This window comes from Vespula pensylvanica, chromosome 24 (genome assembly GCF_014466175.1).
Source record: "Vespula pensylvanica isolate Volc-1 chromosome 24, ASM1446617v1, whole genome shotgun sequence".
Taxonomy (NCBI): Eukaryota; Metazoa; Arthropoda; class Insecta; order Hymenoptera; family Vespidae; genus Vespula; species Vespula pensylvanica.
The window spans coordinates 1968528-1982869 of NC_057708.1; the positions used below are offsets into that span (position 1 = coordinate 1968528).

General features: G+C 31.3%; 1 protein-coding gene across 3 annotated transcripts in view; it reads left to right on the top strand.

Annotated features, from left to right (window-relative positions):
- LOC122636993 (kinesin-like protein Klp98A) overlaps positions 1 to 14223 on the top strand; it is a 15602-nt gene extending 1379 nt beyond the window's left edge. For 2 of the 3 annotated variants that reach the window (XM_043828758.1, XM_043828761.1), the window contains 14 exons: positions 3004 to 3114; positions 3393 to 3509; positions 3930 to 4175; positions 4410 to 4582; positions 4772 to 5174; positions 5322 to 5606; positions 5725 to 6138; positions 6311 to 6508; positions 9187 to 9309; positions 9702 to 9803; positions 10569 to 10706; positions 10813 to 12027; positions 12854 to 13123; positions 13656 to 14223. In XM_043828758.1, the coding sequence (XP_043684693.1) occupies positions 3004 to 3114; positions 3393 to 3509; positions 3930 to 4175; positions 4410 to 4582; positions 4772 to 5174; positions 5322 to 5606; positions 5725 to 6138; positions 6311 to 6508; positions 9187 to 9309; positions 9702 to 9803; positions 10569 to 10706; positions 10813 to 12027; positions 12854 to 13123; positions 13656 to 13901 (4041 nt within the window). In that variant the 3' untranslated portion in view covers positions 13902 to 14223. The remainder of the gene's footprint in view (positions 1 to 3003; positions 3115 to 3392; positions 3510 to 3929; positions 4176 to 4409; positions 4583 to 4771; positions 5175 to 5321; positions 5607 to 5724; positions 6139 to 6310; positions 6509 to 9186; positions 9310 to 9701; positions 9804 to 10568; positions 10707 to 10812; positions 12028 to 12853; positions 13124 to 13655) is intronic. The other variant, XM_043828759.1, reaches the window with a different exon arrangement.
- Positions 14224 to 14342: the final 119 nt, after the last annotated feature.

Consider the following 14342-nt stretch of genomic DNA (forward strand, 5'->3'; position numbering starts at 1 on the left):
TTTTCTTTCTTTTATATAATATATATATATATATATATATATATATTTAGATAATGTATATTATATAAATATATATAAATGATATATATTATATATTTATATAGGGATGATATATATATTATAAATATATTTTATATATATATATGTATATATGTACGATAAGTATTATGTATATATTATGTACGTATATATATGGATGATATATATTATATATATGTATGTATGTATATACGATAACGGGTCAAACTCGACGAGGGCCGACTTTTCTTCTCTCTTTCTCTCTCTCTCTCTCTCTTTCTCTCTCTCTCTCTCTCTCTCTCTCTCTCTCTGTCTCTCTCTGTCTCTGTCTCTGTCTCTCTTGTTTTTCTCTCTTTTGCACGATCCAAGAACTGTTATTAATAATCGAGGTTAACGACTCTCGCCTTCCTTTCAAGACGGATACGTCTCTAACTTCGTTGCACTTTAATGCATTTTCAATTGCAACCACCGAATCTATTATATTTTTTCCAATAATATTCAACCTATTCTCGTTTTAGGTTAACTTGTCGTTCTACTTAACGTTTTCGTTATTCTATATAGATTTCGAATCGATGAAATATTATTGGTTAAGACTTTTGTAGAAAAATTTCGTACTTTGATCCATACGCACCACATGCATACACACACACACACACACACACAGCATTAAAAGAAATTCATTTCTTTTTTTTTTTTTTTTTTTTTCGATAAACCGTCCGATTTGCTTAAGTATACAACGTATATCGAAACAAACATTTTTTGTTTATTTATATTTGTCCTTCTTTTTCGTTTTCTTTGACTGACAAATAATTTCTACCACGCGTTCATCGGTTATCTGCATCTCTCTGTTTTGCTTTTCCGTTTGACCACGACGACTTGTTACTTATCGTTATGTGTTTCATGTTACATCATATATATATATATATATATATGTATATATATATATACTCGTACTATATACGTATCTCTTCTTCTTTCTATTTCTCGTGTCATAATACACATATACTTGTGTATGTGTGTACATACTCTCTCGTCGTTATTCGAGATCTCTTATATTGGAATTCAACGAATAGGATACGAGTACTCGCCACTAATAGGAGAAAGTGAGAAAATCACGAGCAGAGTAACTTTGTGGATGATCTATAAGATCTTCTTTTCTTTTTTCTTTCCTTTTTTCTGTGTCTTTTTCTCTTTTTATTTTATTCGTTTATATTATAAGAAAAATTTATCTAATAAAGATAACGTAGATGGCATATAACCTCGACAATTTTTTATAGTCTTATGTGCATACAAATATATATATATATATATTTATATATTTAATATAATATATATTTAATATTATATATAGAATTATTTATTAAATTAAATACATTATATATATATATATATTTGTATTAATAATAAAAATCGTGTGAGTATATATATATATATATATATATATATATATATTATAAATCAGAACAGGAGAGATTATAATATACTATTATTATTACAATATATATTATTACACATTTGATTACTATAGATAAAATATTAATTATTATTAATACATTGGCGTTGAATGATTCACATATAAGTCATCCTTATTTTTTACTAGGGACCGGATGACGTGAAAATGCGTCATTGAAATTTTCATGTATCTATCTGAAAAAAAAAGAACTATAAATAAATCACGTTCTCTGCATAAATACCAAAATAAAAAAATTAGAAAAATTGTATATGTTCGAACTTTCTTTTTTATCTCTTGATTATTGACACTGGATCTTATGTATACATTAGAACAATATGTTAGATACTTGATCTTTTTCTCCTGAATGTAATCGCTAACGGCAGATCTCTATCTCTGTCATAATCATAAACATTTGATAAGACAAAAATTCATCATAAATATTGATAGGACAAAAAAATATTCCTTACATCTTGACAATTGTTTTCAAATATATCATATCAAAGAAGAAATATTATATTACTGGAAAGATTAAATAAATTTTTTATTTTTAACAAAAGTCGGAATGATAAATTACTAAATATTTCAAAGTTTTTGAAAAATATCATTCATTTTAAAAGTTATAGTAGTTTTTTTTCTAACGTAACGTGATTGAAACAAAATATACGAATTTTGTTAAATTTTGTGTAAAGTGCGACTCTAAACGACGTCAATGTGTTAATACTATGACTAAAATATATATATATAATCAATAATTAATATTTTATACTAATGTATGTGTATATATATATAATACATGAATAACTTTTTATATTTTTTCACAAGCATAAAAAAGAACTACTTTACCGACTGGTTCATTAAAGTATTTTACGTTACTCGCTTGTTCCTAAACTCTACGACAACGCGATACCTCATTATTATTATTGTCCATCGGTTTTTCTCGTTTTGCTTTATTTCCTTTCATATTCCATTTTCTCTTCATTGAATCAAACTTCGACGTTCGAAACGAATTAGTTTGCTCGATAAACGTTCGATTTTCTCTTTATTTTTTAGTTCCTAGCGTCACACCTATTATCCCGTCAATCGATCTTTCCAATTCTAACCTAAAAATAACATCATATTAATTTCTTTAAATCTTTTTGTTGAAACATATTTTTTAATATACGAGCATATAGAAAATGTATCGTCGATAAGATTTCAAACAGAAATTTTCAACATTAAAAATCTAATCGTTCTAATGGAAATGTTCTGAAGTTAGCTAAAGAAATGTTTAGAAAAAAAGAAAAAAAGAAATTCGTACGAATTGGCGCGTAATATTAAATCGTTCGATTCTTTAGTGTGTTTGTATTAACTGCGTCAAAATAATTCAAATTTCTAAGCATTATTGTTTCGATTGTCAACGCAATTTAACAATCGATTCGATCATATCGATAATACATATATGCATGTAAAAAAAAAAAACAGATTACGTAAATAAATTGTTCGAATATTATAAGAATTGTTTGGGGGAAAAAAAAATATATTTTTTTTCTTAGACACCGGGTACCTGCAAGGAAATCGATCGAGAGAAATACAAGGACTTCACGTTCGATCATTCGTATTGGTCCTTTGATCTGACCGACGAAAATTATTCCTCCCAAGAAGAGGTGATTATATCAAATTTAACCTTAACAAAAATCATTTGTTAAATTATAAATAATCGAAATTATTCACGATTATTGATAATCCTTATTACAATATCAATTATCGTATCGCGTTGAATATGAATTTCATTTGTTTATAATATGAACATTTGTTAGAGTACATTATGAAATTATTAATAATTTCGATTTTATTGAATCATCGTGATCGATTCGAGAGATAAGATTGCTTTTTCTTTCGTTTTATTTTTCTTTTTTTTTTCTTTTTTTTTTTTTTTTTTTAGGTTTTCTATGATCTTGGTACGGACGTTATAGAAAGTGCCTTCGAAGGTTATAATGCCTGCGTATTTGCCTACGGCCAGACAGGATCTGGAAAAACTTTTACGATGATGGGTACACCGGTAATGTGTGAAATTGAAAATATTATTTAATAATACATGAATATATACAGTGGATCGAGCAATAGGTTTCTTGATTCCAGGGACCAAAAGTGTAACTGGGTAATTAATAATAGAAAAAAAAAAAAAAGAAAAAACAACACATTTGTTACCAGATATTTTAAGCTTGTAATCTGACAAAAATCTGAGAGATAAATAAAAAGAAACGAATCAGCTTTTAAAAATTAGAAAAAAATTGTTATGGTAAATCGATTTGTTTTTTTTTTTTATATATATATATATATTTTTTTTTAAATTCACCTAAGAACACTTTTCTACCCCCGTTCTAGGAACTTTTTGTTCTATCCTATTTATTCGTATCTCTTAAATGCCTACGTATAAATTTGCTGGGTTCAAGTAAATAATATTTGTAAACACCATTAGGAGTCACAGGGTTTAATACCGAGAATCTGCAAGACGTTATTTGCGAGGATGGCCGCCGGTAAAGAAAGTGGAGCATCTTATAGGACGGAAGTGTCCTTTCTAGAAATACATAATGAAAGAGTGAAGGATTTATTAAGGATAGATCAAACGCAATCTCATTCACTTAGAGTACGAGAACATCCAAAACGTGGTCCATACGTTCAAGATTTATCGAGTCATTTGGTCTATGATTATTCGGATATACAGGTTAATAAAAAAAATAAATAAATAAATAAATAAAATGATAATTTTAAGAAGAATTAAGTTGTAATATATCAGATAGAAGTGATAGGGAAAAGATAATAACTGCGGTTTTTACGTTAACGAAGACTCTCTAACGAGATAAAAAATGATAAAAACCGCAATTATTTTTCGACATCGATAAAAAATATTTTGTATCAAAAGATATTATAGGTATTAATGTAGAATATATTTTAATAGGAATGCATGGTCAGAGGTAATACGCACAGGACTACGGCTAGCACAAATATGAACGACGTTAGTAGCAGGAGTCACGCGATATTTACAATAACTTTCGTACAAGCCGGATTATCGGAAGGCAATATGCCGTCGGAGACAGTTTCGAAGGTGCACCTTGTCGACTTGGCTGGAAGGTAGTTCTTCAAAAACTAAAAAAAGAAAATAAGAGTATAAGAAAGAAAAAGAAAAGCGAAGAAACGGAAAAATATTAAATGAAAATAGAATGACGAAATTGATTATGAAAGATATGAAGTAAATTTCTATTTCTATCTTTCATTCTCTCTCTCTCTCTCTCTCTCTCTCTCTTCTATTCTATTCTCTAGCGAACGTGCAAACGCGACCGGAGCAACGGGACAACGACTGAAGGAGGGTGCACATATCAATAAATCACTGGTGACATTAGGATCTGTGATATCGGCATTGGCCGAGGTTAGCTCATCGGGAGACACGTCTTCCTCCAAACGCAATGTCTTCATACCATATCGCGATAGCGTCCTAACATGGTTATTGAAGGACTCTCTCGGTGGGAATTCGAAGACTATCATGATAGCTGCCATCAGTCCGGCGGATTGTAACTATGGGGAAACGCTGAGCACCTTAAGGTACGCTAACAGAGCGAAGAATATTATCAATAAGCCTACCATCAACGAGGATCCGAACGTTAAGTTGATTAGAGAATTAAGAGAGGAAATACAGAAATTGAAGTCTCTCATCGGCAAGGATATGGCAAGTATATATATATGTATATATATATACACACACACATACACATATAAGTATATGGGAATAATTTAAAAATGATTGGTCAAGTATATTTTGAATGGTTAAAAGGATTCTATATATCATACCTATCAAATCTTGATATTTGTACAGAGCATAGAAAGACCGCCTCAGATATTGTTGGCACAAATTCATGAGAAACAAGAGCAAGAAAAGGTGCTCACGGAGGAATGGACGGAAAAGTGGCGTGAGACTCAACAAATTCTTCAGGAACAGAAAGCCCTCGGTCTACGTAAGAGCGGTGTAGGCGTTGTTCTCGATTCGGAGATGCCACATCTCGTTGGTATAGACGACGATCTACTTAGTACCGGCGTAACCCTTTATCATCTGAAAGAGGGAAAAACGTTAGTTGGAACCGAGGAGGCTGCTACCACGCAGGTAGCAAGATTTCGATTAGCAATAGACACTCGCAATTCCTCCTCGAATTCTTGATCGCTCTCCCCCCATTTCCCCTTAATTCGGTTTAGCTGAAAAATTATCTCGTCTAATTAAATAGGACATTGTCTTGACCGGTCCGGACGTCGAGTCGGAACACTGCGTAGTGGAGCTGGACGGTGGTGTAGCTACCCTACACCCTCTTTCCCCGCACTGCTGGATCAACACCGCCCAAGTTGACAAGCCAACGAGATTGTCACAAGGTTGTATCATCCTATTGGGTAGGAACAACATGTTCCGTTACAACGATCCAGCGGAAGCGGCTAAGCTAAGGAAAGAGGGTGGTACAGGGAATGGAAATCTTCAATCTACGGTGGTCAATCTTTCAAGATTGTCTCTCTTGAGCTGGAGCGTTTCGGATCTTCACGCATCTTCCTCGAGCGATAATCTTTTGAACTCTAGCGAGGATCTTCGTGCCTTGGAGGAATTGGAACAACAAAAGGCAGCTTTGATTAAAGAGAAGGAAGATTTCAAGGTTGGTCCTCCTATTCTAATAATCTCGAAATGGATACCTTTGCGAAGTTATCATGGTGTTTCTTTTTTTGTTTTTTTTTCTTCTTCTTCTTCTTCTTGTCCTTCCCTCTGTATACCCATGTCCTACCAACAACGTCAGCCTACTCTATAATTTTTATTTCATTTACAATTAGAGAGAACAGGAAGAACGCGAGGAAAGATGGGCAGCCAGGAGAGAAGCTCTCGAAGGTGCTCAACGTGATTTAGAGAGAGAATGGGGCGCACAGTGGAAGGAATGGGCCGATGCTATTGCTAGTCTCGAATCCAGGCAACGTGAACTACGTACGCGTCGTCAGATCCTGGAACAAGAAAGGCGCGACGAAATGACGCAAGTAAGTGACTCCTCGGATGCACCATCAGCGGATTTACATGTTATATCGGTCAAGTATCACTTCTATCTGGTCCTCATTGCTCTCGGTGTCCTTATTTGCTTGTCTGGCAACATCATCATATACTCGCACGTTTGTCCTTTAAACATGTGATATTTGCACAGTTTTCAAATCACTCTTTTTATTATTTTTTGTTCTTTTCTCACTTTCTATCTATCTATCTATCTATCTATTTATCTATCTATTTATCTATTTGTCTGTCTGCCTATCCCTTTATTTTTTTCTTTCTTTTCCTTGTTTTTGAATAAAAAAAGAAAAAAGAAAAGAAAAAAGAAGAAGCGGTGTCGAGTATTAAAGTAGCATTTGTAACTACTTAGATCTTATTCAAAAGGTGCCTTTTAACTTCGTGAATTCTTTAACCCTTAACTGGTATGATGGAAATTTTATTATATGTATATTACGATGGAGTTTATAGGACCCCATAGAAACGTTCAGAACTTTATAGGTAATTTAAAAAAGAAATATAATAATAATGAAAAAAGTTATGGAGAGGGGATGAGTTAACTAGTCGATTTAAATCGTCTGATGAAAAGAAGAAAAAACAAAACCTAAAAATAAATTCTAAGGAACAAAAAAGAACATTATATAATTTGTTTCAACAAGTATCGAGCTGAAAACACCAGAAAAATCAATTGTTGAATTTGGTGCGGGGAGGGGAGGAAGGGAGGGAGGGAGGCGAAGGAGATGGGAGTGGAGGGAGAACTATATAACACTATATAACATACTTAAGCTTGCCAGTTACGGGTTAAACAATAAACAGACTTCTGAATATATTATACTGTCTATATGTAGAGAGTATATTAATATTTAATCAAATATAGCAGGATTATGAATGATCAACTGCCATAATTAAAAGAGTTTGTGTCGTGTGTTCTTCATACGAAGAGAAATATTTGTAAACTCTTTCAGTCGTGTGATTATTTATTTGATTCCTATGCGGGTCTTAGGTATCGACGTGATTTTTTGTTTATTTTTTCTTCTTTTTTTTTTAGTTGTTTTTATTTTATCTTTTTTTTTTTTGGTGTTTTCCTTATTATTATTATTATTATTATTATTATTATTATTATTATTATTATTATTAATATTATAATTTTTGAAAAATGACTAATTGTTTCTGGTAGTTCTAACATAAAAAAAGAGAGAGAGAGAGAGAGAGAGAGAAAGAGAGAGAGAGAGAGAGGGAGAGAGAGAGAGAGAGAGGGAAAGAGAGACATGCGATAGTTCTTAATTGCAAATACGGCTGAATATACCATTCGTAGGCTTCCGGTGCTGAGGAGGGGTATTGCCGGAGAAATGTCATTCCGTGGATTGTTAAATATATAAGTATTTTATTTTAAATATATATATATATATGTATATATATATATATATATATATATATACAGCACACGAGTTTGATCATTTTAATTAAGAAAGAATATATATTTGATTTTTGTATATATATATAAAATGTTGGCCTTGTTGTTCTATATAGATAGATAATATTAGAATGTCTCTATGGGTTTGTTATGCGAGAAGGAAAGAATTATTATTCTGTAACGATTTATTATTATTAATATTATTAATTATGATTATTATTACTATTATTAATATCGTCGCTATTAATATTATTATTATTATTATTACTATTATTATTATTATTATTATTAATTATTACGATTGATTACTAATACTATTATTATTATTATTATTATTATTATTATTATTATTATTATTATTATTATTATTATTATTATTATTATTATTATTATTACTACCATATTATTATTGTTGATTAATAAATTTTTCTCACTGTACAAATTGGCTATCGATCTTCTATGAAATGTTTTTTCTTTTGCACGTTTTACATATATACATATATATATATACATACATACATACATATACATACACATATATATATGTACGTATATTTATATATACTCACACTGTTATCGTTCTCTCATGTAGCTTATAAGTATTACACAATGATTGAAAATTAACGCAATCCTGATTAACAAACCCAAAATATTAGTTGTTCGTTCTTGTTTCTTTTATTCATTTATGGGGTCAATCTTACGTACACCACGTGTTAAAACATCTCAAAGGTAATGTAATAATAACAATAAAGCGCACGATCTCTTTTTTTCCTTTCCTCTTTTATTTTATATATATATACATATATATATATATATATATTTTTTTTTTCATTAATCCATCATCTTCTAACTCTTATGTCAAGGTTGCACCGATAATAATAACAAGAACATTACAATCAATATCTCATAAATATTTGACAAATATTTTATATGCACCTCCAATTGTCTGCAATAAATGCACCAAAAATGTGATGGGCATATTTATATTTATATATATATATATATATATATATGCATTCTCTTTTTTCTTTTTTTCTTTTTTTAATCCATAAAAAAATTCGTCCTGTTTATATATAATAAAAAAAAAAAAAAACAAACAAACAAAACAAAGCTGTGGTAGGTAGAGCTATTTATAGTAGCTAATTGATATATTAATACATTAGATATATAACTATATAACTATAATATCCAGTGGCATTTTACATATGATTTCTTTCCAATTATGTTTTGTTAACGCATAGATGTATTGTGTATCGTACCCAGGTAGAAAGTTTGTGTAGAGAAGTCGCCTCTCTACGCACTACATTGCAGTCCAAGCATCGTCAGTTACAAGAATTTACGAATAGTCACGAACGTTCGCATAGATTACATCATCGATGGGAAAAGGTAAGATCTACGTTAAACAGAGATAGATATACATACATACATATATATATATATATATATATATATATGTATGTGTGTGTGCGTGTGTGTATCGATATATATATATATATATAAATAAATATATTCTTTTTTTTGTCTTTTAAATTAACACGTGTGTGTAATTATGTCGTTGCATGTATTTACTAAAAATAAAAGATCTTTCACGCTATTTGTTTTTACATATTTATATATATATATATATATATACCTATATATATTTTTGCTAATCTTTTAATTATTTTTATTAACATCCTCCGATTTTGTAATGGTTATTGAATGAGGTCATCGAGATTTAATTTCTTAATCGATTATTAGAGATATGATTTTATTTAAAATAATTTTTATTATTTCAGACGGACGACGGTGGTGGAAGCGATGGAAGTTTGCCAGAATCCTGGTCCAGTTTGAACGATGAGAAATGTGTCGATGCTGTCAGAGAACTTGTCAATCATCATGTAAGTATATCCGATCATTTGAGCTCTAAGGATTTCTTATTTATTTTCTTATTTCTTTTCTTTTCTGAGAAGTTACTACTGACATCAGAAAATTGAAATTACATGTCTATCCTCAACATAATCATTCTATACATGTATATATATATATATATATATATATATATATATATATATATATATTTAACAAGGTCGACGTGATAATTGGTATAGTCGCTATGGACAATTCTTTAGGGATTTGTTTTCATTAAAAAATCACTGATGCAAGAAAGAACGATATGATTGGAAAATGAACGACCACGTATAATGTCCTTCACCGTTGGGAAAAAGTAAAAATCCATAAGATGCTGCAAGGTCAGACGAGTAGTAGAGAGCAGGAGGAATCACTGCGAAAGTTGTGTTGTTGTTGATCGTGAAGAAACTTCGTGGTCGTTCATTTTCCAATCGTGTTACTCTCTCTTTCTCTCTCTCTCTCTCTCTCTCTCTTTCTCTCTTGCACCAGCAATTTTTCAGTGGATAAGAATCGTTCACAGTTACCATGCAATCGTGGCGTCGACTATGTGAAAAATATTTGAGCAGTGAGAACAGTTTCTGTTTCCTGGTGTAAGTAGTTTAATTTCTTTTTTATTTTTCTTTTTTTAATTTTTTTTTTTTTATATATATAAATGAAAGAACAAAGAGAAAAAAAAAGAAATTAGGAAAGCTTTAGAAGTTGTAATTATATTTTAAAACGTTAACACATAGATCTAATAATGAAAATCTTGATAGAAAAAGGAATTGGCCGTTCTGGAAACAGAATTACAAAGCAAGATGAAGTCATTAAACGAGCATCAGAGCAAAGTGGACAAAATGGAAGAGGAATTGATGGAGATAGCTAAGAAGCAAAAGCACATATATAATTTAGAAGTGAGTAGAGAAGAGAGAGATAGAGAAAGAGATTTGTTGTTGTTGTTGAGAAAAAAAAAGATATATAAAAAGGGAATTGTTTTACGATGATCGATCGATATTTTAGCTTGAAGGTGATGGAACTACGGAGAAGAAAGTGTTCTTAGCTAGAAGATCTCAAGAACAATTGGAAGAAATAGTCCGGCGAAAGCAAAGCTTATCGTTGAATCTGAAACGAGCATTGCCGGCCTCACCTGGTGAAAAATCGTCGAGCGGTGACGAGATGATATCCGGTTGCGAATTGAAATCATTTCAGGATAGTTGCAATAGAAAATTGCAAATAGCTTCGGTCCTTAGTATTCTACCTCAGAATATTCCAAGTTCCGTAGATACCGCTGAAACATTTCACACAGCAGCCGGTGATTCCCCGGAGCCGCGACTCCTATTTCACAAGATCGACGAACATAATCAAGAGAAATTAGAAAGAGAAATGAGTGATAAGGAAGCGAAGAAGAAAGAAGAGGATGAGGAAGATGTGAATGAGGAGGAGGAGGAAGGAGAAGAGGAAGAAGAAGAAGATGAAGAAGAAGAGGAAGAGGAAGAAGAATTAGCCAACGGTGAATGTTGTTCAACAAATTTGTATTCAAATGTTAAAAAAGAGGAAAAAGAAGTAAAAATAGAAGAAGAAAAACGTAGAAAATCGAAGAAGGAAATTGAAAGGAAGTCTTCCAATGAGAGTACCAGTAATACTGAGATTCTAAAGGATGACAATGATACGTTGAATACACGTTCAATTACAAATTCAACAATGGAAAACGACGATGAGATATTGCAGGATTCGTTGGAATCTCCGATTCAATCGAATCCGGCTATGAAGAGATTGAACCAAAGAATAGCACGTCAACGTATGATGGTTATGAGATGTCTCGAAGCGAGTACACCCTCGAAAGAGGATCTTAATCGTCAAATATCGATCCTTCAAGATCTTCAAAAGCAACAGATCGAATTGGAGGTATCGTTGTTGGAGGACGAACGTAAAAATCCAAAATCTTTTCTAAATAACGAGGATAGATTATCGACGAATAATGGCGCCGGTAATGGCGCCGGTAATGGCGGCGGTAATGGCGCCGGCAATGGCGACGGCGATGATCGTACGCAAATTGATACCAATTCATATCGCGACATAACGTCTACGAATAATTCTGCAACCCTTTTGACCGTAGCTACAACCAGATCTCATCTATTTAGAAACAATAGGCCTAATAACGAAGAAAATGTTTCTTCAGAGTCAATGGTCTCGAGAATATCCTCCGGGCGTGGCTATTCTACGGTCTACCTAACCGTAAGTTCTCTCTCTCTCTCTTTTTTTTTTTTTTTTTTTCTAATCGAACTATACATTATATTTATAATTTGGTAACACTTTAAATGGTCCTTGATTGCACAAGTACTATATACGTATATATAACTTTCACGTGCATATCATTTTTAAAAAGAAAGGAAGAAAAAAGAAAGAAAAAGTTGAAGTATATCGCATTATAAAGATTCGATTATATGAACAACATATGAGTTAGCAGATGTCCACATGGTAATCCAACTCTTGTCATACCCTTTCCGGCATATACTTTGTGACACCATAACAGCCCGCTTCTTGAATTCTCTACTTGTGTTCTCCGCTCTATATCACATGGCACAAAGGCGGTACATGTATACACGCGATCCTTTATATGCTCCCCTTTACTCCCTCGCATGAAAAGAAAGTAGTCACGCATAGTTAAATCAAATGACCTTGGATGGTCATGTCATAGAACATCTGTACCTTTCTCTACCAACGTTGTAGCATATTTCCGTATAAATGTGTTTCTATTAATAGAAATGTAGTGATAAATATTAAACAAAAAAAAGAACTTTTACAGTTTCTCTTTTCAAAGTGATATGCATGTTTAGGGTGTTATCATACTTAATCCTAAATTTTATATAAATAGATTTTTATATATACATGTGTGTGTGTGTAATATATATATTATAAAATAACATTATATATTATATTATAGTATAATATTATATATAATATCAGATAATAAAAATTTATAATATACACACACGTTTTTTTGTAAGATAAACATTATATATAAAATAATAATAATATCAATCATTTTTATATTTTTTAGAGTCAAAATCGTAGCGATCGTTTGAGCAGTCCTTATTCTTTAACAATTACGAGGTCTCTACCATCTTTAATAGGAAACGATGGTGATTGTGATAACGTGATCAACATGATCATCAGCGTACCTTCGTACGTGATACGTGGAGCTGGTACTTACAGTCATTATGAATACGAAGTACGAATCGTAGCGCAAGATGACACTTGGACGTTGCTAAGAAGATATAGAACCTTTCGAGAATTGTATATTTCGATGAGTAAGAAATATGGTTGTAAGGTATACATCATTTTTCTTCCATTCATTCTAATAAATCAAACAAATTTATATATATATATATATATATATATATATATATATATATATAAACGTCATAAATCGTACACAAAGTGGGTCAAAAGTTCTTCTAGATTTTACGATTTGAAAAGGAAAAAAAGAAGTAGCTTAAAAAATCTCGAAAAAAAAAAAAATTAATTTTTAAAATCACTTGAAAACCTTTTGGTCTCACATACATATGTATCGTATAAAAAAATATCTCCCTTCAAAATCATTTTAAATGCCATTTCAAGATAATCGATATCAGGAGGGGTTCAACGACCTATGACATCATGATCTTGAATTACATAATATCATTTATCGATTCTTAATTAAAATTAATTGATATCGATAAAATTTTTCTTATCATCGTCAGATGCATCGTAATAACTTGTCTTTTTCTTCTTTTGATTAACAACTTCGAAAATAAATAGGATATTTGGCCTATTAATGAAACATCTTGTGTATATGAAACCTGTTTTGTTTATTTTTGCAGGTAGCAGGAATACGTTTTCCTCCTCGACTTTTCTTTCCGAGAAACGAAGTGGTCGCACGGCAACGTAGAAAACAACTCGAGGAATATCTTAGACGATTAATTCAAGTCTGCTCGAAATTGCCTCAGTGTAGGCCATTATATAAATATAATGGGAACTTAAGTAATATAGACAAGCAATCCTTACTGGAGTTTAGTTACTTTTTCAGACGAGGTACATTCGAAAGCAGCAAATATGGAACTAGTTAAAAGGTGTGTAGGGAAACACACACAAGCGTGTTGTTTATCTCTTATATAATTTTTCTTGTATTTTTTATAACGATTTTATCTCATCGTGAGACACGGATGCGCATATTATCGAAGGAAATATTTTTTCTGAAGTACATATTTAACGCAACGAGACCGAAATAGAAAGATGGCGACAAGGACGGGGAAGAGTGGGGATGATGATCGATTTAACGGGTGGATTGAACAAAAGTTCTTAAGCGATTTTTAAAAATCAATTATTCTTTTTCGAGAAGCTCTTAATAACAACAACAATAATAATAATAATAATAATAGTAATAATAATTTTTCTTTTTGCATATTAATAAAACCACAAGCTTAGCTTGTAAAACTGCAAGCCTAATTACGAACCTAAATAGTCTTGTGAAAGATTAATTGATTGATAAAATCATCTAAGAACTTTTG